This window comes from Lampetra fluviatilis, chromosome 61 (assembly GCF_964198595.1).
Source record: "Lampetra fluviatilis chromosome 61, kcLamFluv1.1, whole genome shotgun sequence".
NCBI classification, from domain to species: Eukaryota; Metazoa; Chordata; class Hyperoartia; order Petromyzontiformes; family Petromyzontidae; genus Lampetra; species Lampetra fluviatilis.
In genome coordinates this window covers 499,895-525,454 of record NC_136335.1, presented here as the reverse complement: position 1 = coordinate 525,454, position 25,560 = coordinate 499,895, and the positions used below count along the sequence as shown (strand labels likewise).

The 25,560-nt window shown below is 52.9% G+C and overlaps 1 protein-coding gene across 2 annotated transcripts in view; it reads left to right on the top strand.

The window, feature by feature from the left end:
- The first annotated feature begins 709 nt into the window (after positions 1 to 709).
- Positions 710 to 25,560, top strand: part of ABCA2 (ATP binding cassette subfamily A member 2) — a 63,515-nt gene continuing 38,664 nt past the window's right edge. For both annotated transcript variants that reach the window (XM_078881310.1, XM_078881309.1), the window contains exons 1-7: positions 710 to 978; positions 12,145 to 12,238; positions 19,676 to 19,787; positions 21,485 to 21,648; positions 23,371 to 23,492; positions 24,189 to 24,281; positions 24,756 to 24,989. In XM_078881310.1, the coding sequence (XP_078737436.1) occupies positions 913 to 978; positions 12,145 to 12,238; positions 19,676 to 19,787; positions 21,485 to 21,648; positions 23,371 to 23,492; positions 24,189 to 24,281; positions 24,756 to 24,989 (885 nt within the window). In that variant the 5' untranslated portion in view covers positions 710 to 912. The remainder of the gene's footprint in view (positions 979 to 12,144; positions 12,239 to 19,675; positions 19,788 to 21,484; positions 21,649 to 23,370; positions 23,493 to 24,188; positions 24,282 to 24,755; positions 24,990 to 25,560) is intronic.

Sequence of the window (25,560 nt, the reverse complement as noted above, 5' to 3'; positions counted from 1 at the left end):
ACCCCTCCCCCCCGTTTTCCTCAAGGTCCCCCCCCACCCTCTGCCCCCCAACTCCCCCACAACTCCCCCCCCACTCCCATTCAACACACTGAGAGGAGGCGACGTCATACCCCCCTCACCCCCCCCCCTTGCGTATATATGAAGAGGGCGGGGCAAGTGACGTGTGTATTGGCACGCGCGTGGCGGTTGGTGGATTTAGCGGGAAATGGGACCCGAGGGGCGGGGCGCTTGTGTGTTGGGGGGGAAGAGTGGGCGGTGCGGGGGGGGGTCTATGTAAAGACAAAGATCCCCGTATAGCCTCCACAGATGTTTTGGGACAAGTGCAGCACCTGTGTAAAGGCCAGCACACGGCACACCAAGGGGGGTGTGGGTGGCCAAGCACCACGCCCGCCTTTGTCTCCCTCGCGGCGACGTTTACACACCGCCACAAGGTACACATTTAAGGCTGAGTCGACCTAGTGGGGGGGGGGGTGTAGGGCCCAGGAGCGGTTCAAGACAAACCTCGCTGGGTGCTGACCATGCGCGGGAATCGAACCTCGGCTCGGGTGGGACAAGTTTCGTAGCGCGTCCGCTAACCGCTGCACCACCGCTCCCCACGTAGTGGAAACACCCCCCCCTACACCTGCAAGCCCCTCCCCCCTACAGCCCCGCCCCCCTCCTACTCACCCCCACAGCCCCCACCCCTGCAATTTAAAGCGATGGGTGTTTGTAAATGGTAGCGTTGACGCGTGCGCCCCCCCCCCCCCACAGCACCTGCGGTATATAAGGCCGCGGAGATTGTATCTGCTAGCATTGATAGGCGCGGTGTTGAGGAGCCGCGGCGGGGAGGAGGCAGAGGAGGAGGAGACGCCGCTGCCGCTACCACCACGAACACGAACACCACCAGCTGCAGCTGCAGCAGCAGTGACAACCATGGGCTTCGCTCATCAGCTCGGGCTGCTGCTGTGGAAGAATGTCACCCTCAAGCGGCGCGGACCGGTGAGAGACGCACATCAATCCGCACAGATGGATTTAGCAAAAATCCCCGCAGCGGCGGACGCGTTCGTTGAGTGACGCGCGCTGGGCTTGGTTGAGGGGGCGATTGACGGGGCAAGTTTCTGCGGGGATCGTTGTCTTCTTGGGTGGTGGACGTTACGAGTGGTGCGTTTGACATCATTATTTTGCGTTTGTATGAGGGGGCAAATCGTGTCCCCACCCCCCTTATCCGCGATTCATCCTCTTATCCGCGATGTGGCAGATAAGGTGACCGCGCCTGCGTTGTTTGACACCTGTGGTGCCGACAATCTGTAACGGTGGCAATGAGAGCTGCGTGTTGTGTTTTGATGGGTGCCCACCGTGCATAACATGTGCTATAGGTTACGTCAGGTATGCCTTGGTTGTTGGGCAGTGCAGAAAACCTCCGTTGTATTGTACTTCTGTGTTCCCCACTTTCGTCGGTCAACCCAGATATGAACAGACGACCCCATATAGACTCGCACGGAGACGCCAATAGACTCGCACAGATACCCACATCCTAACACGTCAATCCATGGAGCTCTCATCGATAGATTTGCACAAACTCGCACGGAGATAAACAACCTGGCACGGAGAGTCACGGACTCGCACGAAGAGCAACGGACTCGCAGGGAGAGCCACGGACTCGCACGGAGAGCCACGGACTCGCACGGAGAGCCACGGACTCGCACGGACTGGCACGGAGAGCCACAGACTCTCACGGAAAGCCACAGCCTGGCACGGGGAGCCACGGACTCGCACGGAGAGCCACAGACTCGCACGGAGAGCCACGGACTCGCACGGGGAGCCACAGCCTGGCACGGGGAGCCACAGTCTGGCACGGGGAGCCACGGACTCGCACGGAGAGCCACGGACTCGCACGGGGAGCCACAGCCTGGCACGGGGAGCCACGGACTCGCACGAAGAGCCACGGACTCGCACGGAGAGCCACGGACTCGCACGGAGAGCCACGGACTCGCACGGAGAGCCACGGCCTGGCACGGAGAGCCACGGCCTGGCACGGAGAGGCACGGACTGGCACGGAGAGCCACAGACTCGCACGGAGAGCCACAGACTCGCACGGAGAGCCACGGACTCGCACGGAGAGGCAGAGACTCGCACGGAGAGCCACGGACTCGCACGGAGAGCCACGGACTCGCACGGAGAGCCACGGACTCGCACGGAGAGCCACGGACTCGCACGGAGAGCCACTGACTCGCACGGAGAGCCACGGACTCGCACGGAGAGCCACGGACTCGTACGGAGAGCCACGGACTCGCACGGAGAGCCGCAGCCTGGCACGGAGAGCCACGGACTCGCACGGAGAGCCACGGACTCGCACGGAGAGCCACGGACTCGCACGGAGAGCCACGGACTCGCACGGAGAGCCACTGACTCGCACGGAGAGCCGCAGCCTGGCACGGAGAGCCACGGACTCGCACGGAGAGCCACGGACTCGCACGGAGAGCCACGGACTCGCACGGAGAGCCACGGACTCGCACGAACTCGCACGGAGAGCCGCAGACTCGCACGGGGAGCCACGGACTCGCACGGAGAGGCAGAGACTCGCACGGAGAGCCACAGACTCGCACGGAGAGCCGCAGACTCACACGGAGAGCCACAGACTCGCACGGAGAGCCACGGACTCGCACGAGGAGCCGCAGACTCGCACGGGGAGGCAGAGACTCGCACGGAGAGTCGCAGACTCGCACGGGGAGGCAGAGACTCGCACGGAGAGGCGCAGACTCGCACGAGGAGCCGCAGACTCGCACGGGGAGGCACGGACTCGCACGGAGAGCCGCAGACTCGCACGGGGAGCCACGGACTCGCATGGAGAGGCGCACACTCGCACGAGGAGCCGCAGACTCGCACGGGGAGCCACAGACTCGCACGGAGAGCCACAGACTCGCACGAGGAGCCGCAGACTCGCACGGAGAGCCACGGACTCGCACGGAGAGCCACGGACTCGCACGGGGAGACACAGACTCGCACGGAGCCTGGCACAAGCGCCGTGGTGTTAAACTAGGTGCACTGTTAGGCCACGTGGAGTGTTGAATGATCGCTGACAGGTCACGGGATAGACCCCGGTGCCATGGGTCGATTGACCTAGATGACTGGCCGATGCACCAACCGTGCCCCCTCCTATGCCAACTCGCCGTGTTTTACCCACCCGGCGCTCCGCTCGTTGTTGTGAGCGTCGCTCCTCTGCCCTCCGTTGTTGCTGGAGGTCGTCTGCCTCCTACTGCCCAGTAGCAGCGTCCTTCATGTTGACACTGACACCATCATCCACATCACCAGCTGATGATGATTGTACTGGTCATGTTACAAGCTGTGTCTACTGCACATCATCATCCTCACCATCACCACCATCATCCGCTGATGATCGTACTCGTGGTGTTGGTGATGTGTTGTAATGTGCATGTATATTTGTACACATCACCATCTGCGTTCTCATCATCATCATTATCTACGACCATCTTCAACATCACCTTATGATGATGTTGGTGTTGGTGGTGTCTTGTAAGTACCTTGTGTGCACAGCCTTCATCACCACCATCAAACATCATTATCATCATCCACACACCCCTTCCACCACTACCATTATTATCCTCATCAGCTCTCATGATCCCGATACTGATGATGGTATTGGCAGTGTCTTGTTAGTTGCTTATGTGTACAGCCTTCATCACCACCATCAAACATCATTATCATCATCATCCACACACCCCTTCCACCACTACCATTATTATCCTCATCAGCTCTCATGATCCCGATACTGATGATGGTATTGGCAGTGTCTTGTTAGTTGCTTATGTGTACAGCCTTCATCACCACCATCAAACATCATTATCATCATCATCATCCACACACCCCTTCCACCACTACCATTATTATTCTCATCAGCTCTCATGATCCCGATTGTGATGATGGTATTGGCAGTGTTATGTAAGTTGCTGATGTGTACAGTCTGCATCACCGCCATCCAACATCACTGTCATCATCAACATCATCCACATCATCCACGCAGGGCCACGACCACCATTATCCTCATCATCTCCTGATGATGATGATGATGATCTGTGTGTGTCCACACAATTTACGACAATTGAACATTGTCGTCTTCACCCATACAGTCGTCATCGTCGTTATCGTCGTCATCATCACCCTGATCAGCTGATGGTCATGACCATCTAATGATGTGTGGGGAGCTTTGTGTAATTCACATCATCATCATCCACACTACCATCATCATCATCATCATCTTCTTCACCAATGATAACGATCATTGTGGTATTTCCTGCGTTGTGATCCGTGGATGCTGCACACAAACCTACAACACAAACCCAATCTACATTATCATCATTGTCATTCACAGCGTCACCACCAGCACCACCACCATCTGATGACGGTGATTGCTGGTATTGGCGGTGTGATGGTGTTCACCGTGTGTGTGCTGCGTGTGTGTGTGCTGCTTGTGTGTGCTGCGTGTATCAACCTACGTCGGTGACAAATATCTGAATCTGTCCTGGGCTTCACCTAGGTCGACTCGGCATTAAACGAGTACCTGGTGCAGTCTATAAACATGAGCAGTGGGAGGAATAGTCGGCCGGGAGTGATGTTGGCCACCGACTCCCTGAAAGGTCTGTGCTGTGCCAACCTTGATAGGTGCTCGCAAACAGAACTTGCCCTGACACTCTGTTAAAGGCGACATGGAGGATATTTGCCTTGTTATTTTGTTCTGTGTTATGACGAGTGATGTATTGCTCCACGTAGCAGCAGCAGCAGCACACACATTCCCTGCAGCAGCTACGCTTCTTGTGTGGTTGTGTCGGGTGCTATGAATGACGTTCCAGTAAATTTACCTCCTGCTCTGCGTCTGCCTGCTACTGTCACTATCGCAAGTGTTCTTACCACGGTGCCATGCTCATTGCTGTAGCAGTAACGTACAAGAAACACGATGCCGATTAATATGAACATGATGATAGCGATTAAATCGGCCCGTGTGTGTGTGTGTAGGCTGCTGTATTAACTCTGCTGATCGTGTAAACAATACATCTTCCATTGTGTGTCGGACACTTGTGTAAATTTTCTTTTACGTAACGCCTCGCACGGTTCGGGAGCATTACAACATCGCAGGGATCGCGAGGGACTGAGATGACGACGACGACTACGGGAGGAGGCCTTCATCCAGCAGCGCGTGATTGACCGTGGCTGACGATCATGATGCTGCAGTTTGCACGAGCGGCGACTCTATACAAAACTAACCATTTGGATTTTTTTTTCTTTCTATCCCAGCACCCGGGCCTCCGCCAGCCTGTGTGCCTCGGAGCAGTTGCACCGCCTGCACACTCAATGGCTATGCCACTGCCCGATCCAATAGGAAGGCAAGACTCACTCCTGGCCAGTTGTTGCGGTAGGGGGCAGACGTTGCTGCTTCAGCAATGAGTCAGTTGCAGTGTGACTTTTCAGCATTGGAATGATTTTTTTCCGGCTAATACCAGTTACATTGTATGGCAATGGTCTTCGTTGCAAGGCACCGTGGGGCTACTGGCAGGCCCGTGGTGGCCTTTAGTGCGGGGGGCCCCTGATGTGCGGCTCCCCGACAATACAAACACCCCCACCCATCATCATCATCATCGTGCTGCTGTCAAACCCACAATGGTTTCAAATGCGTGGCGGCCCTTACACTGATGATGTCTTGTCGGAGAAAGTGCCCCCTTCCCCTCTCAGAAAATGAGTGAAGAACGCTGTTGTCTGGGGTTTTCTTTTTAGCTGTTGTAAGAAACTGGAGAACCCAGAGGGAACCCATGCAGAACATGGGGAGAGAAACGCACGAACTCCACGGTAGAAAGGCACCAGAGTTGGGAATCGAACCCGGGTTCTTTTGCTGTGATGGCATGGGTTTTCACCACTGCGCCACGCTGCCGCCCACTGGCACGATACGTGCCGTGCTAAGTGGTCGTGTGAGACAGTCGGGGGACTCGTGGGGTCGCATGAATAATGAATTCCGCCGGAGATGGGAGTGAGTTTCTGAGCCGCTTTGCACACTCACCGGACTCCGCTGGCCGGCTACTGCTGCTGTGTTGCTCTCCCCGTGTGAGAACGGAAGGGTGGATACGCGTGGACGTTGATGATAATGATGGTTGTGGTTGTGTGTTGTGTAAGCGTCATGGTGGCGAGATGTTAACTACCTCGCCTGGTATGCAGGAAGTTGTGGGTTGGATCCCAACCCTGACGCCTGCTGTATATTTGGAATTTGCATGTCTCTCCCTGTGGTCGCGTGGATTTTTCTCCAGGCCCTCTGGTTTTTCCCTCCACATTTAGAATCAACGTGAGTTTAGAGTATTTGGCTGCGGTTAAATTTCAATACGATGATAAGCTACTTCGTTCAGCTATCATTTGTGGCCAGATCGCTTCTGAAAACGTTACTGGTAGATAATTTTTTTTTTAATTTCACACGCAGGCTTTCGCGACCAATATTATTATTAATAAAGTTTTTTTGGGTTAGATCGTGTAAGTACACGTCTATAATTACGCGATCTATCCCAAAAACCTTTATTATCAGTTTATTTTCAGTTTGTAGTTTCAGCTGTGTGTCCTGCACGCAAACATCACGGCGGTTACCGTTTCCGTGGACTTTGCGCATTGGTTCCTCGCCCGTGCGTGTTGACGACTCGGTCTGCACCAGGCGTCCGAGTGCATTTTCTCATCCGCCACCACCCCCACAGGTCACAACGACGTCTTAGTCACTCTCCCACATTTCTACTCTGACTCACGCACTCAAAGACAAAGATCCCCTTTATAGCCTGAACAGGCTGTTGGGGCAAGTGCTGTTAGTGAGCACCTAATGAAAGCCGGAATGGCACACACAGGGAGTGGGTGGCCAAAACCACACTAGTTTGCCTTTGTCTCCCCAGTGCTGATCTTTACTCACCACACTGAGTAGACCTAGGGGAGGCCCAAGACCAGTTGAAATATTATTTCTTAAATGTTGGCCATGACCGGGAATTCAACCTCGTGTGACCGGGTTCGTAGCGCAGTGCGCTAACCGCTGCACCGCTGCTCAGCACCAGCGTCATCGGCTGATGACGATGATGTTGATGGCGATGTCTTGTAGGCTATGTGTGCAGCGAACACTGATAATGACACATCACCACGATTCGCTATCACACCGATTCAATTATATTTCGGATGTATATAGCGCCCTGGAAAGGGCGCTGTAAAATGCAAGCCGACGGCGTTCAGTGAGGGAGTTGACGGAATGGATGGCGGGACAGGGGCTGGGAATGGAGCTGATGTTGCTGTGGTAGGTAAGGCAGAATAAGGTGGAATGTGATGGTGAGTGAGGGTGTCTGATGGGTGCGGCGTGGACGAGAGGCAGTGGGGTATAGGGGCACGTGCGTGAAGTGGTGAAGGGTGGCCGGGTAGTGGAGCTGATGGAGGAGCACATTGTCGTGCTGGGGGAGAGATGTGGTTAGGTGCATGTATAAAGTGAAACTTCAGGATTAAGGGTCGTCGGAGGAAGATGACTGTGGGCTGGGAGTAGGTTAGAAGAGAAAAAGCAGTAGAGAAGAGAAAGAAGCTGAGGGCCGAGCGAAAGGTTGGAAAGCGTGGGTGAGAGTCTGGTGTAGAGTGGGAGTTTGTTCCATGGTGCAACGGGGCAAGAAGAGAGAAAGCACGGAAGCGAGACTCGGCGCAGGGAGGTGATGGAACGGTGAGGAGACAGGAATATTGAGATCGAAGGGAGCGTGAAGGGACATTTTAAAGAAATGAGAGAAGAGAGGTAGGGTGGCGCAAGACGGTGCCAAGCTTTGAATACGAGTGCGAAGAATAAAACAAGACAGCGGTGATCGACAGGAAGCCAGTGAAGTTGTTGAAGGCGAGGAGAGCAGTGAGATGTGTACGGCAGGTTGAGTCGAGTCCGTGCAGCTGCGTGTTGGATGTATGGGAGAGGGACCAGCAGTGAGCTGCAGTAATCCAGACGAGTGAAGACGAGGGGGGAGTGTACGAGCAGTTTGGCAGCAGTGGCGGTGATGAGTGGGCGGATTTTCCCCCTGATGTTGGACAGATGGCAACGGCGCGCGTGCGAGTGGTGATGGCAATGTGGGGAGTGAAAGTGGAACCGAGAGTTTGGGAAGAGGCTAAGGGGTGGGGGGGTGAGCGAGAGGATGGAAATAAGAGCTCCGAGGTTTTGGAAGGATGTAGGGAAAGGAAATGTTCGGCCATCCAGGCTTGTATGGCTGTTGGGCAGGATGAGATGCAGAGGGGAAGCTCGCGGGTGAATGTTTTGAAGGAGAAGAACATTTGAGTGTCATCGGCAAAGAGATGAAAGGAGGTGATCGAAGGAAGGTGCTGGCTTCCGAGGCAGTTTCATCAATGGGACAAGCATCTTACATCCCCTCCCACCTCCCTTGCTCAGCCAGCGACATGAGTGCAGACCCCACGAGATGTTCGGTGGGTCGCGTACGGTTGGGGTAAAGTGATGTGGGTAACTCCCCACTCCTGCAAGATGTCTGCGCAGCATGGAAGAGTAGGCCAAAAACACCCTCCACTTGGACCCCCCCCCTCCTCACGAGCAGTGGAGCGAGCGAGCGATCGATCGCAAGGGGGGGGGGGCTGCTCTACGCGAGCAGAAGTCGAGAAGCGTGCGGCGAGCAGGCACGCGTGGACTTGGACTCCCGTTCCCAGGACGACCGATAACCCCGCTTCGCCCATTGGCGAGTGTGTCGGCAATAATACAACTAAGAACACACGAAGCAGGTCGCGGGCGGCCACGTGGCGTCGCCTGCTTTAAGATGGCAAACAGCGCCGTTGCCCGGTTACAAGGAGGTGAACTTTCAACTTCCTTCTCGGTACCTTTTCTCAGCGGATGTTTTATACAAGGGGCCATCCATAAATGATGTCACGCACCTAGGGGGGGGGGGGGGGGGTCAGACATTTGTGACTTTAAATAAATATAGACAACATCGGAGTGCAGCGCCACATTAAATACGCACTACAATGACAATAGTTTAAAGCGATTTGAAGCATGTTTTATTTGGGGGGGGGGGGGGGGCAGAGCTTTGTGACGTCATATTTGAGGGGGGGGTCTGACTTGTGACGATGGGGGGTGGGGGTAATAATCGTCCAAAATCGCGTGACGTCATTTATGGACGGCCCCCCAAGGGTGCTGCGGTGCCGATTTGTTATCTCGCTCGCCTGTTTGCAGGAGGCCGGGGGTTCGATCCCGACCCTGACGCCTGCTGCCGTATATTTGTAGTTTGCGTGTCTCTCTCTCCCCGTGGTTACGTGGATTTTTCTCTGGGTTCTCCGCTTTTTCCCCACCACATTTTTGAATCGATGTGTGCGTCCAGTATTTATTTGGCTTGCTATAAATTTCCACATGATGATAAGCCAATTTGTTGAGCTATCGTTGGTGATAGCCAAGTCGCTTCTGAAAAAGAACTATATACCTCGATGGGCCTTATCTGGTAAAATAAAAAATAGTAAAAAAATATATAAATCAGGGGTCGGCAACCTGCGGCTCTGGAGCCCGATGCGGCCCTTTAAACACCGCTGCGTGACGTTATTTATCAAGGGCCACCGTCTCCTATTCGATTTTTTTCTTCTATTCTTGTTGTTTTGGTTACCGACCGCTGATATCGATGTTCACGACATGGTAGGTGTCCGTTTTCATCCGCTTGCCGTGGCTGATGATGTTGACGTGGAGAGCAGCAACAGCTGTAATTGTACATCGAGGTGGTCAGGGAGCCAGACAATTGCGTCAGGAGTCGCGGAAGAGTGAGTGCATCGCTGTGATAATAATGATGATGATGATGCCGCCTCCTTTCAGAATCAAAATACTTGTTCATACTGGAGGGTCGGAGTGGGTGACAACGTTACAACAACAAACAGTACAAACACACGATAGGAGTGCGGAGTATAGGAAAGTTAAACAAATCGTAAAACAAATTCTTATAAAACTAAACTATTTTTATTTTAAGAGGTGAAGCCCACGAGCTGTTAGCTTCTTGTTCACAAGCGACCTGGCCACAAGTGATGGCTCAACGAAGTGGCTTATCATCGTGTGGAAATCTGTAGCAGCCAAATCATCTCTACGATCTAAACGCTTCAATTTTGACTTAACTTTCGTGACTGCAGGAATTAATATTCTTTGGTTATTTCGGTAAAGTCACGTAAATAGAAAATTTATAATAAAAAAGAAAGTGAATAAAAATACAAAATTATAAAAATAAAAACCAAAAACCACGACGTTTCGATCGCAACACAAGCAGTCATCACGTTTCGATCGCTTGTGTTGCGATCAGAATGTTGTGGTTTTAGTTTTTTATTTACTTTATTTTGTAATATTCCTTTTCTATCTACGTGACTTTACCGAAAGAACCAAAGAATTTGATCTAAACGCTTGTTGATTTTAAGTGTGGAGGAAAATACAGGAGGACCCGGAGGGAAAAAACAAATCTATGGGACCATTGAAGTGTGTTACTTGCTCTGTGGTTGTGTTCTGGTTGACCACAGTCTGTGCAAACTGCCGGAGAGCTCTAATGAGAGTATTTGTTCACGGTGTATTTTCCACTATCATAGAAGTCAACAATTTTATTTATTTTAGCGGGTAAGACTCACTGAACTATATAGTACTTTTTAAGAAGCGACTTTGCTATCACAAATGATAGCTCAACGAAGTGGCTTATCACCACGTGGGAATTTATAGCAGCCAGATACTCTAAATGCGTGACATTGATTCTAAACGTGGAGGGGAAAAACAGGAGGACCCGGATAAAAATCCACACGACCACTGGGAGAGAAACACCGCAAACTCCAAATATATAGCAGGCGTTAGCGGCAGGATCGAACCTACAGCCTCCTCCATACCTAGCCAGGTAGTTATCTTCTCACCACCGTGATGCAATGGGTTGCTGGATTCAGGTCTTTGTCCAGCAGTGGTTGAGAATGATCGGGATGATGTTGGTCAAGATCTCAACTTCCAGTGCTCCCTATCCTCCACCTTTCTGCATTTACCAATCTTTTCGCTTCATTCAAAAAAAAATTCCACTGCACACACCCCAATGCCCTTGATGGTTTGGTAATTGCACAAAGCTGTACTGTAGTGTGAGGCAGCGAGTACTGGAGTTGAGAAACCGTTAGACCAGCAACATCATCATTGTCAGCCACAATCAATGCACTGCTGGATAAAGCCCCCTTTCTCATGCCGATGGGTAGATGGGATTGAACCTGTAACCTGCGACGGTGACGTTGGCACACTATTGCACTTGAGTAGGGAGATGCGAGGTGAGACAGCAGTTTTATTTTGTACAGGAATTTAATTAAATGCCCCATTTACCATAAATCGATAAGTGCCGGGACATTCGGGCAGAAAAAGTGCACACGTTTGATTTTTTGGGGCTGTGTTTTTTCATGCGAGCGGAGTGCGCTCACAAATTACAATGAGCTTGGCCGGTGGTGGCTACGGTGCACGTGGCGTGGCCGTTAACCCAGCACGGTGGAGGCAGCAGCAGCAGCAGCGAAGGGTTGGTGGAGATCACACCTCCATTCTCGTCGGCGTTCTGGGAGGAGTCGCTGTACCCTGGCTCGCCAAGAGAAGGCAGGGAAGGAATAAAATGTGGTCTTTACTGTTTACATCTGTATGGGATAGTGCGTTTCCCCTTGCACGTGTGGGTTTTCTCTGGGTGTTTTCGTTTACCTCCCACATGTATAAGGTCTGCACTCATTCAACACAAAGTGCTTGCCATAAGTGAACCACAATAACTTGCTGATCTCGTCAGGGAGCATAAACCATCACTCGAACTCCGGTCATCCTCACAGCGGCTTTTGGTTGGCCATCAAACAAAGACGGTTACTGCATCACGCGCTCTCAGATGCTCTTCTGCGGCCGTCTGGAATGCTCTTCCTTCCAATATGAGGAAGCCACTGGAGATATGCATTTTTAAATATCGATAGAAAACTAATTTCTTCAGAACTACTTTTTGTGTTGGGTTTGTCCAACCCCCGCACCTAGCATACATCACGTACTGTGTGAAAGAAGTTCAACATACGTACATACAACATCTCGCCACGAGGCGCCCCTTGTAGCGGTGGATAGACCATGGGTGTGCCCGGATGTGCGCGTGTGCGTGTGTGTGTGACACACAGTGGGTGCTGGCTTGCGAGGTCTTCATACCGCTGGCGCTCTTCTTCGTTCTGCTCGGACTTCGGCAGAAGAAGCCGACCATCTCCGTCAACGAAGGTAAAGCGTGGCTGGTACCTGCCGGTACCCGGCGATCCCCGGCAAATAACCCGGCGGTACTCGCCGAACCGCCGATCGGCGTTGGACGCTTCCCAGATCGTGTTTTGCCCGCATTTTACAAACCATTCCATCACCATATTTTTTGCGTTTTATGTTTGTCACGTTTCATTTTGCCACCATTGCTGCTGCTGCCACCGTTGTGTTTCCGTTAACAAGACCACCTCTCTCTCTCGTGTTTTGTGTTTTTAATTTTTCCATCATTTTATTCTGTGTTTTTTTTGTTTGCTTCCGTTTCATGAACACCACCACCAACCACCAACCTCCACCTCCGTTTATTTCTGGACGTCTGCGTTGTGGGGCCCCGCGGCAGTCTGTAAGTTTCTCCCGAGGTGCCGCGTTAACCATTTGGCCTCCTGCAAGGATGAGCCAACATCTCTCGCGTTCAGAGCTGGCAGAATGTCATCGTAGGAGGACGCACGGCCGCTTGTATTTGTCGCACTAATTATTACAATGATGATCTCGCCTATTCGTACTAGTCAATAATAACGATAACAATTATATCCCCGCTGTGTTGTCAAGTTGTACCGCTACATGTTGTTGTGGTTGTTCGACACGCGACCGTCCGACGTCTTTGACTCTTGGTGGGGGGTGAGCTCCTTTTGAGAAGTGAATTCGGTCATCGAAGGAGCCTCCCGGGGCGTCGTGCCACACGGCGCACGGTGCAAACCGAACGCACAGCCGGAGAGCTGCACAGCAGCTGACCGTGAATGCTCCATGCGCGATTGATGCCAATTAATCTTGATAATAACAGTAATGATGATGATGTCATTTAATTACCCAGGAAGCCTCACTGAGACTTAAGACTCCTTTTTTTTAGGAGGGTGCTACTGCATTGTGCTTCCGTGAGTGGTGAGAGTTTGGATTCGTGTTTGGAGGAGGAATCCATAGACACCGCAGAAACCCAGCACTGCGCTGCTGTTGTATACGAGGGGGGAGACACTCGGGAAACCGGAGACCCCAGAGACAACCTAGCACAGGGCTGCTCTATATGAGGGGGAGACACTCAGCACCGCCACCTCCTGGGCACTACCTCGCTGCAGCCCCGCCACGACTACCACACCTGGCAAGCCCTGGTGGTGGTGGTGGTGGTGGCGGTGGCGGTCCCCCATCCCACACTTTAGCAGAATTAAAATTCCCACTTACCCTCCGAGGTCTGACTATGTTTGATGCGTTAAGGGTGATTCGGCTCATCTTCGTCATTTACTGAGGGGCAGGTAAATAAAAACAAGTACGACTTTGTGGGCAGTCAAACACTCATTGTCCTCCTCGAGGTCCTGCTCCCCTGCCACAGGAATGTGGAATGTCCACTACCTTCTCAGGGCAGTCGGTGAAGATGAGCATCGCACAAGAACGGGTCCGGTGACGGCCCAGCACCCACGGATTAATTACACCTCGCCCCCCACCCTGCCTCCCCCCAACAGTGCTCCTGTTGTCCTATAATTAATGATTCAGCTGCTCATGTCACCTGCAATTAAGAAAACCTGGAGCGGAGGGCACTGGCTGCCTGGCTTGGAGCCACAGAACTCCTTGCAAGGCACTTTGGCCTTTGTCGTGCTCTCTCTCTCTCACCGGCCGACACTTGGACCCATGACCGCTTCACCTTGAGCAATGCGAATTCAACCGTGATGAAGCCTGGAGAACCGAAATGGAGTTCAAAATAAGAACTTGTGAAAGACCCAATGTAGAAAATCCCTGGGTTTGATCTTTGACGAAGATGCTCATGGTCCACCCTAAATCGCATCCACTGCACAAACCACGGCAGATGCGGATACCTGATGTACAAATGCAACATTTAAAAAAACTCTCCAATGCACGACTGTGATCGTCAAGAACATACCATACAATATTCAACAAAGCAAATACCCAATCCACAGGTACGAAGGAGACATCGCAGCGATGATACACTACTCTGCTGCGCCCGACACGGTTATCTGGCTTGACCACCTGAATGTGAAATTGTCGCTGCTGCTCTGCATCTTCATCAGCACGCATATTAAAGAAGAAGACTGGCTCGCACTAAAGTCACTTGAGTTTGCAAAAGCCATTTCAACCACATTGCACACCATCGCTCCTCCGAATGTCACGTGTGAAGCTGCCAAGGGTGCCGGACAATCCTGGTGGTTTCAGGAAAGGTTGGGGCAGTGTTCCTCCCCCCCCCCCCCCCCCCCAATGATTTGAAGCTTTCGTGACTGCAGGAATCCATACTCTTTGGTTCTTTTGGCAAAGTCACGTAGGTAGAAAATTAAAGAAATCGCGACGTTTCGATAACCTTGTTGTAACTGTTCTCTCGCTGGTTCGGCAGTTCCACTGCTGGATTATATTTTTTCCGCCTGAGGACGACCGCTTGTGTTGCGATCGAAACGTCGTGATTTATTTTATTTTCTACCTACGTGACTTTACCAAAAGAACCAAAGAGAATGATTCTGCAAGGCTATATATATAATGTATTGCTACAGAAGGATCTTGCATCTCGGCTGGACTCAACGAGTGACCAACGTAGCAGTAAGACCAAGGTCGCACGTAGAAGAAGACAACCCGATGATGCGGGCAGGCACGCAGGCAGGCGTGATGAGAAGGAAAGTGGCACTAATTGGACACATGTAGGATGGAAAACAACAGGAAAAATACAAGTGTGTGTTCGCGGAAAAATGGAAGGAACCGGGAAGAGGGTAAGACCTAGCGGAGAATGGCTTGACGACGATATTAAGAGATTTGTGCCAGAAAGATGTGGCCACTACTGCTTGAGCCACATTGGTACAAGTCAGAGGAACGTGGAAACCAACGACGAAATGTACAGCGGACACCTACGGGCTGTCTGCCCATGGATCGTGACGATGATCAGATATACAATAGACTCTGGATTATCAACGTGCGGTTCATACGATTTTGCGGATTAACTGGGCACCTGAGATTTTGACGTGAATTAATAACTCGTGGATTTTCCCTTAAGCCCAAATGAATAATCTGAAAACAGTTCTGTATTAAATCTTGACTTAAAGCTTCCGTGACTGCAGGAATTCATATTCTTGGGTCTTTCGGGAAAGTCACGTAGATATACAGTTCTATATTGTTATTCTACAAGTCGCGTGTCTTAAACCGAACAAATACATGCTCCGGTTAATACAAAATCCACTTGATCGCTTCTACAGTACAGCACAGTAGTTGCATATGTTGACAATGGTGGGCAGAGTTTGAATGATGTTGATCGGCTCTGCTGCCCACTTAATAGGCCGAGTGTTCTGCACGGGAGCAGGAAGTGTTATCACTGAGCATGCGCATTGATTGGTCGATCGATCATTAGCATTCGTTCTAAATCAAAAGAGTAACAATTGAAATCGCCAGCTGTGCTTCATTTTGAGTGGCATTGAGATTCGCGGAAAGTGTTTATTTTTTTGATTATCTACGATTTTGAATTCTCCACGGCCATTCTCTCCATCTTTAGCGCAGATAATCGAGAGTCTACTGTATATAGCCAGTCTGTGTGGATGCCTTGCTATTACATCACGGATAATGTTAACTTGTAGCGCACCGTCACACGGTGTTGGCTCACGCGCGAAGAGAGATGAACACTCGGAGGCACGAGGAGGAACCACAAGCGAGCGAGGAGGCAGCAGCCGCACGTGGTGATCCGGAGCTGCCAACAGGTGCCCAAGCTCTGCGGTCCTCTCTATATATTTAGGCGTTAATGTCCAATACGACGAGCGATTTATGCACGTGGAAAGAAACTGAAACACCCAGAGAAATCCCACGTGTGCCAAGAGGGAAACGCGCCATCCCATACAGATGGAAAAGGTGGAAACCACATCTTTGCTTTCCTGCCTTCTTATGGCGAGCCAGGGTACGGGCTCCTCATCGACGCCCATGAGAAGGGAGTTTCGCAACATATGTGCTGTGATCCACCAACCACCTCGTTGCTGCTGTTTCCACCGTGCTGGGCTAGAGGCCACGCCACCTGCGGCGTAGCCACCATGGCCCAGCTCGTGATTTGCGAGCGCACACTACTGGCTCCGCGGTCCTCTATATATCGAGGGTGAGGAAACGGAAGCGTCCGGAGGAAACCCACGGGTGCGAGGAGGAAACGCTCTCCCATACATTTTCGTCGAGTACCACCTTGTCCTGGGGAGCCAGGGCTCGGACGCTTCTCTACGCCCCCGCCCCACCGGACGGGAGTTTCGCAACAGCTGTGTGCGCTGCTACCCGCACACCGCAGGATTACAGGCGTGCGCCACCACCGCCCGGCTAAAGATGATTCTGCAAGGGTAGATCTAACATATATATGTAGCTGGAGAAAGATCCTGAAGCCAGCCTGTGTGGGTGACTTGTTAAGACAAAAAACTAAACTATTTTAGTTTACCAGGTAAGGCCCACTGAGCTATATAGCTCTTTTTCAGAAGCGACCTGGTTATCACAAATTATAGCTCAACGAAGTGGCTTATCACGTGGAAACTTATAGCAGTAGCCAAATACTTAAAATGCTTGACGTTGATTATAAATGTGGAGATAAAAGCCGCAGGACCCGGAGAAAAATCCACGAGATCATGCAACCTCCAAATATACAGGAGGTGTCGGGGTTGGGATCGAACCCACGACCTCCTATATACCAGGCGAGGAAGTTACGATCTCATAGCCACCGTGGCGCCTGATGGTGGCGAGATCGCCTGTACTCCTCGTTCAGATCTTCGGTACGACCCAAATCGACTGCACATTTCACGAACGCGAGCGATTTATTTCAGGGGCCATTAACCCCTCGCCCGCCCCGCTCCCCGGCTTGGCTTCAAGATTTTCAAGAGCGCCGACTCGGCAGCGCCCGTTCGTGATGTCGCCAGCAGCATTTTTGCCTTCGTTCCCCGCAACCTTGTTTCCTCGCTTGAGGGGGCCCCGGAGAAGGACTTGCAGATAACCCACTTCTTGCAGGCGAGGGGAACTTTTCCCGCAGTGTACTCGTGCGTCGTCCCCCATAGTCTTGCGCAAATCACAAGAGGAATGTGCGTGTTGGAGACGTGGCAGGAGTGACCTTCGATTGGCACGGTTGGCTACGTAAGATGCGAAAGAAGTCCAACATATGACTGTGTCCTACATTTAGAAACGCAGTGTTGTTGCGGAGTGGAAAATACCCCCCCCCCCCCGCCCTTCCCTCTAGAACACTGATTAGTATGGCTAAGATGCTCGCAGAGACTGTGTACTTGTCAAATTGCCGTATCAATTTTCGGTCCCTCAAAAGAGTTTTATTTCCATTGGGAGCTCACCTGGTTAAACTATACGCGGGGCATGTCTCGTCATGCCGCACACGCCGGATGATGATTGCTCAACGGACCTCCACTGCCCAGTCCTCCGGTGCCGTTCTGCAGCTCTGTCGAGGGGCTTTGCTGTGTTTGCTGTGAACCCCACATCTCGCGCCCACACCCCCCACCCCCCCCCCCCCACCTTTTGTACAGCACAGCATCACATATCCGACTTTGGGGACTGAGGCATAGGCGGATCTGTGAAAAGGTCGCATTTGTGAACGTCTACACCACTGTGGACAAATACCAGCGGTGGGCGGTTAATCGATTGGGCTGGACATGTGACGGTCGGACATGTGACATTGTACTGTAACTCGCACTGCTGTGATCTGCCCTTGATGATTACCCATCCCTCAATCATTGAAACAACAACAACGTTGATTTACAGCCCCTTTATCAATCCTCCCTCTGCCCTGTGTCGGCTGTGGGGGTAGCTTGACTATACTTCGTCTTGCTAGTCTGTGTGGGTCACTGAAGACAGGAGTGGGGCTGCCCAGGGCTGGTTCAGATAGCGCTTGCCACCGACGTTACCCATGACCAGGAATCGAGCTGGGGTCGCCGGATTCATAGCCTACGCGGTCTCTTAGCCAATTGTATTATAATTGTGCTGGCGTTGTCATGTGACGTGACGAATGGCCAAATCGGATCTATTGCAGTATTTATGTTGAACTTCTTTCGCACCGTACATAACCAACCGTGCTAATTGGAGGTGCGGGGCAAGGAAAACAAACTAAACTCACAAAGCAGTTCTAAAGAAATGAGATTGTTAATCTAGATATTAAAGCTCATAGCTCCAGTGGCTTCTTAATATCGTAAGGAAGAGTGTTCCAGACGGCCGCAGAAGCGCATCTGAAAGCCCCGCACGATGCATTGACAGTCTTTGTTCGATGAGCAGCTAAAAGCTGCCGTTGCTGCTGCGATGATGACCGGAGCGTGATGATGGTGTATGCTCCTGGATGAGATCGGCAAGGTAAAATGAGTGGCCCGTGGAGGGCGTTATCACAGAACTACTTCTGAGATCCCTTCGAGTGACCTCGTTGTCCACAGACTGGGGGTGCTGCACTTTCCCCTGCTGCAAGAGGGGAATGTCCGTATCACGGACAGAGTATCCCGACTGGGCTCACGGCTTCGACTCTTGGTCGGGAGCGCCGGTGTCGGTCACAGACGGCTTGAAGCGGGATTGGAACCCGGCTTGAAGCGGGATTGGAACCCGGCTTGAAGCGGGATTGGAACCCGGCTTGAAGCGGGATTGGAACCCGGCTTGAAGCGGGATTGGAACCCAGCTTGAAGCGGGATTGGAACCCAGCTTGAAGCGGGATTGGAACCCGGCTTCTCGGCGGTGCCAGCTCGGTGCCCTGGGCCCTAAGCCACCCGGCCACCTCTCAGATCCACTAAATTCGTAAACTCTCATGAACTCTTTTGCATTCCGAGACGTCTGCAAGTTGCAGGGTGTAGGTCCCGTTCACTGCTGCATCTTGGAACGCGCAAGCGGTTCGGCGTTGGTTTTATCCGGAGAGGCGTAGTAGCGCTGTTGATTTTAAAAACATCGCACACGCCACGGAGAAGTGTAGTGACACAACTGCACTCGATGATATTAGGCTCCCTAACTGTGGCCCGCAGGAAGTTGCTTCTCGAGTAGGTTGCTCAGGAAGAGAGAGAAGGTCAAACTGGAACAGTTTCACAGAGTGAAAGTAAATTCGGACTGGAAATATAGTTGGGGGGAGGGGGGGGAAGTCCTTGAAACAATCAAATCACAATCCTAAAGGATGGGCTCTGGGGTGAAAGGGCAAGACATAGGAGGCTGGACCTACTGCTGAACAATGTAGAATGGGACACCAGATGTGAGGACACTTGAACCAAGAAGCTGACCTTGGGCAGAGACCTCCCAGATTCTGATTTTGCTGCTGGCGCCTTGCGTCTTGCTCGGCGCCCTGCAAGCGCGGGCGGCGCCTCTGCGGTGACGATCTGCCTGTGGCCGTCTCCTCCCTTTCTACGCTTGGATATCCTCTGCTTTCTGCTTTGCCCCCCTCCTGTCTGTGTGCGCATGTGCATGTGTGTGCACCTCCCCAACGTCTCGCCCCCCCCCTCCTCCAAGCTTACTACTCGGCCTCGCCCTTAACCTCGGCGGGGATCGTGCACATCATGCAGTCCATCTGCCCCGACGGACAGAGGGACGCGTTCGGCTTCCTGGAGTACCGCAACTCCATGTGAGTCCACGCTTGTGCAACCACTCGTCTTTGTGTCCGTCCGCAAAGTGTTTAACGTCCTCCTTCTTGAAACCCACGCTGCTGTTGCTTCTCTCGGGTCTTCTGTAATCGCACCCGTACAGGGAAAACGGACCTGACGTACATAACGCTGCAGTGTTCTAATTTCTTCTTGCCATAAATAATGATTAAATCCTCGCAAAATCCGCGCTCGTTCTGAATCTGGCCCTTGTTTCACCTCCATCGAAGGAGCCGCGCGCTCTCGCGCTCTCGCGCGCTCACGCTCTCGCGCGAGCAGATGCCCAGCGGGCGCCGTGGCGATGCCATGAATAATGGAGCGGGGGGTGATTTTGGCAGTGGCGGCGTAAACGCTATCGGTCGGCCGATGCCCTTGCACGTTGGATATTGCCTCCCCCCTCTTACCCCACGTGCTATCGTTGGGAATGCGCAGACGAGCGGCCACCATTTGTTTGTGGTTCATCGTCGACGCCGATTTTGGAAGGACCGACTCGTTTGCCGTATGTCGGTCTTTTTGTCTCAAATAATAATAATGATTATCAACATTTGAACTCGTAACGTGACGCTGCGCTCTCGTAGAGAGAGCGAGAGAGAGGACGACTCAGAAGCACAGACGAGGAGTGGGAAGGCAGCGGCCGTGTGGTGAGCCGGCACTTCCGACAATTGCCCAAGCTCTGCGGCCCTTTATATGAAGGTGTTATCGGCCAAATGATGAGCGCTTGCAAGTGGGAGGAGGAAACTGGAACACCCGGAGTAAACCCATGGGTGCGTGCGAGGGGGAAACACGATATCCCGTACAGACGGAGCAGGTGGAGTCCGCGCAGTTGCTGCGCCACCTTCTCCGGGCAGAGCCAGGGTACGGCTCCCCCTCGACGGCCACCAACCCCTTGCTCCTACCTCCAGAGTACTGGGTTACATGCCACGTGTGTAGCCACCACCACCTGGCTACACTTGACCATATTCTGTGGATTATTGGGCGTTGTGACATGGCCCAGTTGGTAGTGCGTTCGCCGCTTGTTGCAAAAAAACGATCGGAGTGCAAATTCTAGGAAAATCGCCAAAAAATATATACAAATATATTGGCAGATAAAACTCACTGAGCTTATTTTTTTTTCAGAAGCGACCTGGCCACAAATGATAGCTTAACAAAGCGGCTTATCACGTGGACATTTCTAGCAGAAAAATAATCTAAATAACCTAAACGCATGTTTCTAAATCCATTGACATGTATGTATGTTGAACTTCTTTGGCACCGTACGTTGCCAACCACACTAATCGGAAGAGTGGGAGGACAACACGCTAAAGACAAAAAGCAGTTCAAGAGAAATGAGTTTGTCGTTCGACTTAAAAGTGCACAGCTCCCAGTGGCTTCCTGACATCGGACAGAAGAGCGTTCCAGACGGCCGCAGAAGCGCATTTGAAAGTGTGATGCGGTGACCGTCTTTGTCCGATGGTGAGCCAGAAGCCACCGCTGCTGCGAGGATGACCAGGGTTCACGTGATGATGGTTCATGTTCCTTGATGAGATCAGTGGATACAACCGCATTGACCCCTTGACCTCGACCTAACGGTCACGGTTCACCGGCGAGCCGCTGTCACGAGGGACCGCTTGCGCCCTCGCCATGGCGAGTGGTGCCATCGTCGTCGCCGTCGATCCGTGCCATCGCCTGCCCCCGCGCCCAGGGTGACTCAGCTGCTGGAGCGGCTGGGCGAGGTGACGGCCGACACGGACTTGCTCTCCCCTGAGCGTGCCGGCCTGGACGTGGAGCTCGGGGCGCTGAGGCGACACGCGGCGGAGCTGGGGGGGCAGCCCGGCCCCTTGGAGCGCAGCCTCAACGCGGCCCACAGTGAGTGGGGATGGGGGTGGCCGGGGGGTGCCCATGATCGGTTCATTGTGAGTCACTCGCCACCTCGCGTTAGCCGTGACCAGGGATGAAACTCTCGTCGCCAGAGTCGCAGCGCGCACGCGCGGTCTCTTTCCCGCTTGTGTTCTGATTGTGCTTCCAGTAGTAGTAGGTTTTTACCCTTTAAACTGGTACAAATCTGACACCTTTATACAAGGCATCATGTTTGCAATAACCACAACACAAGCAATCGAAATGCAAACAAAAAGAAAACAACTCTGATAATGATAATGATATGCACTGTCCTTGAAGTTGATTGGTCCACACCCAAGACAGTTTTTCTTAGAGCCTAGTCTCCATTGGTGTTGGACCAGATGACGCCAAAAGGCGTTTGCATTTTGACTGCTTGTGTTGTGGTTATTGCAAACATGATGCCTTGTATAAAGGTGTCAGTTTTTGTACCAGTTTAAAGGGTAAAAACCTACTATATTTTGCCACTGGTAAAGGAGGTCTCGTAGTGTGCTTCCAGTGTCGTGTCATGTGACGAATGGCCCATTCGGATCCCTTGCAGTCAGCAGTGCCAATCCCCTTGTGTTAGAGTCTGCACCGTACGTAGCGAACCCTGCTAATTGGAGGTGCGAGGGAAGGGCAACAAACTAAACACAAAAAGCAGTTCTAGAGAAATTAGTTTGTCAATCTCTAGGTGATTTTAAAAGTGCATAGCTCCAGTGGCTTCGTAATATTGGATGGAAGAGGATTCCAGATGGCTGCAGAAGCGCATCTGAAAGCGCGTGATGCAGTAACCATCTTTGTTCAATGGCTCGCCAAAAGCCGCTGCACGGATGATTGGCGTAAGCGTGACGATGGTTTATGCTCCTGGCAGTCAACTTGTGCCACACAGGGACAGCTGCCACTGGGGGTGCCCTTTCAAATGTTATTGAGATGACAAAACGATGCAAGTAGCTTATCGCGTGCAAGGCACTCTTGAGACGCCCTGACTTAAAAACGATGGCTCTATCAAACACAAAAATATAATATTAATAATGCTTTCAACGTCAACGCTTTAGAAAGGCAGCCGTGCAGAGATCTGGTGCCAGTAATTGCTCAAGCTGTGCGGTCCTCTGTATATTTGAGGTGTTAGCAGCCAATTAACGACGTGCGAGAGAGCAACGTTCGATCCTTTAAAATAGGTGGAGTCTACCTTTGCTGTACCGCCTTCTCATGGCAATCCAGGGTATGGCTCCTCCTCGATGCCTACGGGATTAGCACGGTTGGATACGTACGGTGCAAAATAAGTTCTAGATACATACAAGAGAGTTCAACAAGATCTGTGCAGCGATCCACCAACCCTCGCTGCTGCCTCCACAGTGCTGGGTCATGGGTCACACCACGTGCAGCAGCATAGCCACCACCACTGCCCAGCAAACTCCACATATACAGCAGACGTCAGGGTCGGGACCGAACCCACGACCTTCCCGTATACCAGGCGAGGTAGTCAACATCTCCGAGCCACCGTGGCAAATCCACACGACCTCGGGGAGAACACGCAAACTCCACATATACAGCAGACGTCAGGGTCAGGATCGAACCCACGACCTTCCCGTATACCAGGCGAGGTAGTCGACATCTCTCCACCGCGGCGCCCCATTGTTGTGTCTCGGAGCTGTGAGCCGCCCATGATCTCCTGTGTCCTGTCTCAACCACCGGCCCCTCGCCCCTGTACAGACCTGACGCTCTCCACGCTGCTGAGAGACCCGGAGAGTTTCCGTGACTTCCTGAGCCGGAACCTCTCGCTGAGCGATGGGGCGGCCGCCGCTCTGCTGGACTCGCCCATCGACACGCGAGAGGTGAGCACGCACAAGACAAAGGTCCCCCCGTGTAGCCCTCGCGGGACTGTTGGGGCAAGTGCTGTTTGCGGGATGGCACCCGTGAAGGCCTGCACGGCGCGCGAGGGGGTGGTGTGACCAGAACTACGCCCGGCCACCTTTGTCTCTCCCCATTGCTGATGTTTTACTCACTGCACTAGGTACTCATTGAAGGCTGAGTCGACCTAGTGGAGGCTACGGGACCGATTCGTAAAGTTGTCACCGGTGTTGGGCATGAGCGGGTATCGAACTCTGGTCGCCGGGTTTGTAGCGCAGTGCGGTAACCACCACTCCCCACTCTGGGAACTCCTCCGCTCTTTCCACAACTGCCCCACTCCACACACGCACACACACAAGACAAAGATCCCTCGTATAGCCTTAACAGACTTTTGGGGCAAGTGCTGTTGGCGAGCACCCATGAAGGCCGGCACACGAGGGGGTGGGTGGCCAGGACCACGCCCGGCTGCCTTTGTCTCCCCAGCGGTGATATTTACGCATTGCACCGTGTACTGATTTGAGGCTAATATTGTTTTAGATAACCTTCACTGGTGTTGGCCGTGAGTAGCACCTCCCGAAGGCTCCTGCGTGCACACGCACGTGGAGGGCGCTCACCACGTAGAGCTGCGCTCGTTACGTCACCCAGGCTACAATGACGACCGTGTGATGGTTCTCCTCCAGCTGTACCGCCTCTTCCTGGGCTCTTACCCTCTGGTGCCCAAGGACGCATGGGACAAGGAAGAGGGCGACTCCAACAGCATCCCGGCCTTCCAGGTAAGTGGGCAGCTCTACACAAAGACAAAGATCCCCCGTGTGTAGCCTGTAACAGACTGTTGGGGTGAGTGCTGTCAGCGAGTAGCACCTAATGAAGGTGGGCGCGGTGCACAAGGGGGTGGGTGGCCAGCACCACGCCCGACCGGCTTTGTCTCCCCAGTGGCGATGTTTACACAATACACCAGGTACTCGTTTTAGGCTGAGTCGACCTAGCCACAGGATGCAACCCAATCTGTGGACTGTATAAGTAATCCCCTGTAGTCTGTGCTCCTTCAACGGAGGAGAATGAGCGGTAAAACGACACCAATTCTCTCCTGGAGCCCTCTCGTCATGGCAAGCATCGGCAGACCTCGACATTTTGCATCGAGCTCTTGAACATCGCCAGCGGGAGAATGTTCTAGACAATGGGGGTGTGGCAGCATTGGAGAATGAGTGACCTCCCGCTGACCCCCCGTTGACCCGTTGCTGTCCTAGGAGCAGCTGGTGTCCAAGTGGAGGAATCTGCAGAGGGGGCTTCTGCAGCAGGCACTGCAGGACCCGGCGCTGGCTTCGCAGAGACCGGCGCTGCTGTCCGCCCTCGCACAGGCGCTGGGGCTCGCCAATGCCAGCAGCAGTAACGGCGGCGGCGGCAACAGCAGCAATCGGCCAGGGGGGGAGGACGGCGGCGATGGCGACGGCAGCGGCGCCTCGCTCGTGCGTGCTCTGCAGGTCGGTGGAGCTGCGTAGCGCCGGCGGCGGCAATGATTGTGATAGTAGTAGTCGTGTCATCATCGGCCGGGTGGTGGTGGTGGCTACACTGCTGGCACGTAGCTTGTAATCCATAGTAGAGTTTTTTTTGGGTTATGTCAAGTAAATATATAAATGTGTCGTTAAACCCGTCACCACCCGGCACAGCGAATTAATAAGGTTTGCCACGTTAACAGAACGTGCCAATTCGTTACAAGTGCAGCACACCGGTGTGTTGGAGAGCAAATCCATAATATGTGATCCAGCACTGTAGAGGCAGCAGCAACAGCAGCGAGGGGTTGGTGGATCACTGCACGGACGTTGCGAAGCTCCCTCTCTACCCTGCCTCTGCCAGGGAAAGGTGGTTCAGCGGAGTGTGGGTGCCACCCGTTCCATCTGTACGGGATCGAGTGTTGCCCCTTTGCACGGACGTGTGAGTTTTAAGTGGTGGTAGCATCAATATCGGCAGCATTGTTGTCATGATGGGCGAGTAGCGGCTTGTGTTTTCCTCTGGCCCTTTGAGGCACGCGAGGGTGGCCGTGCAGTGTTAGGA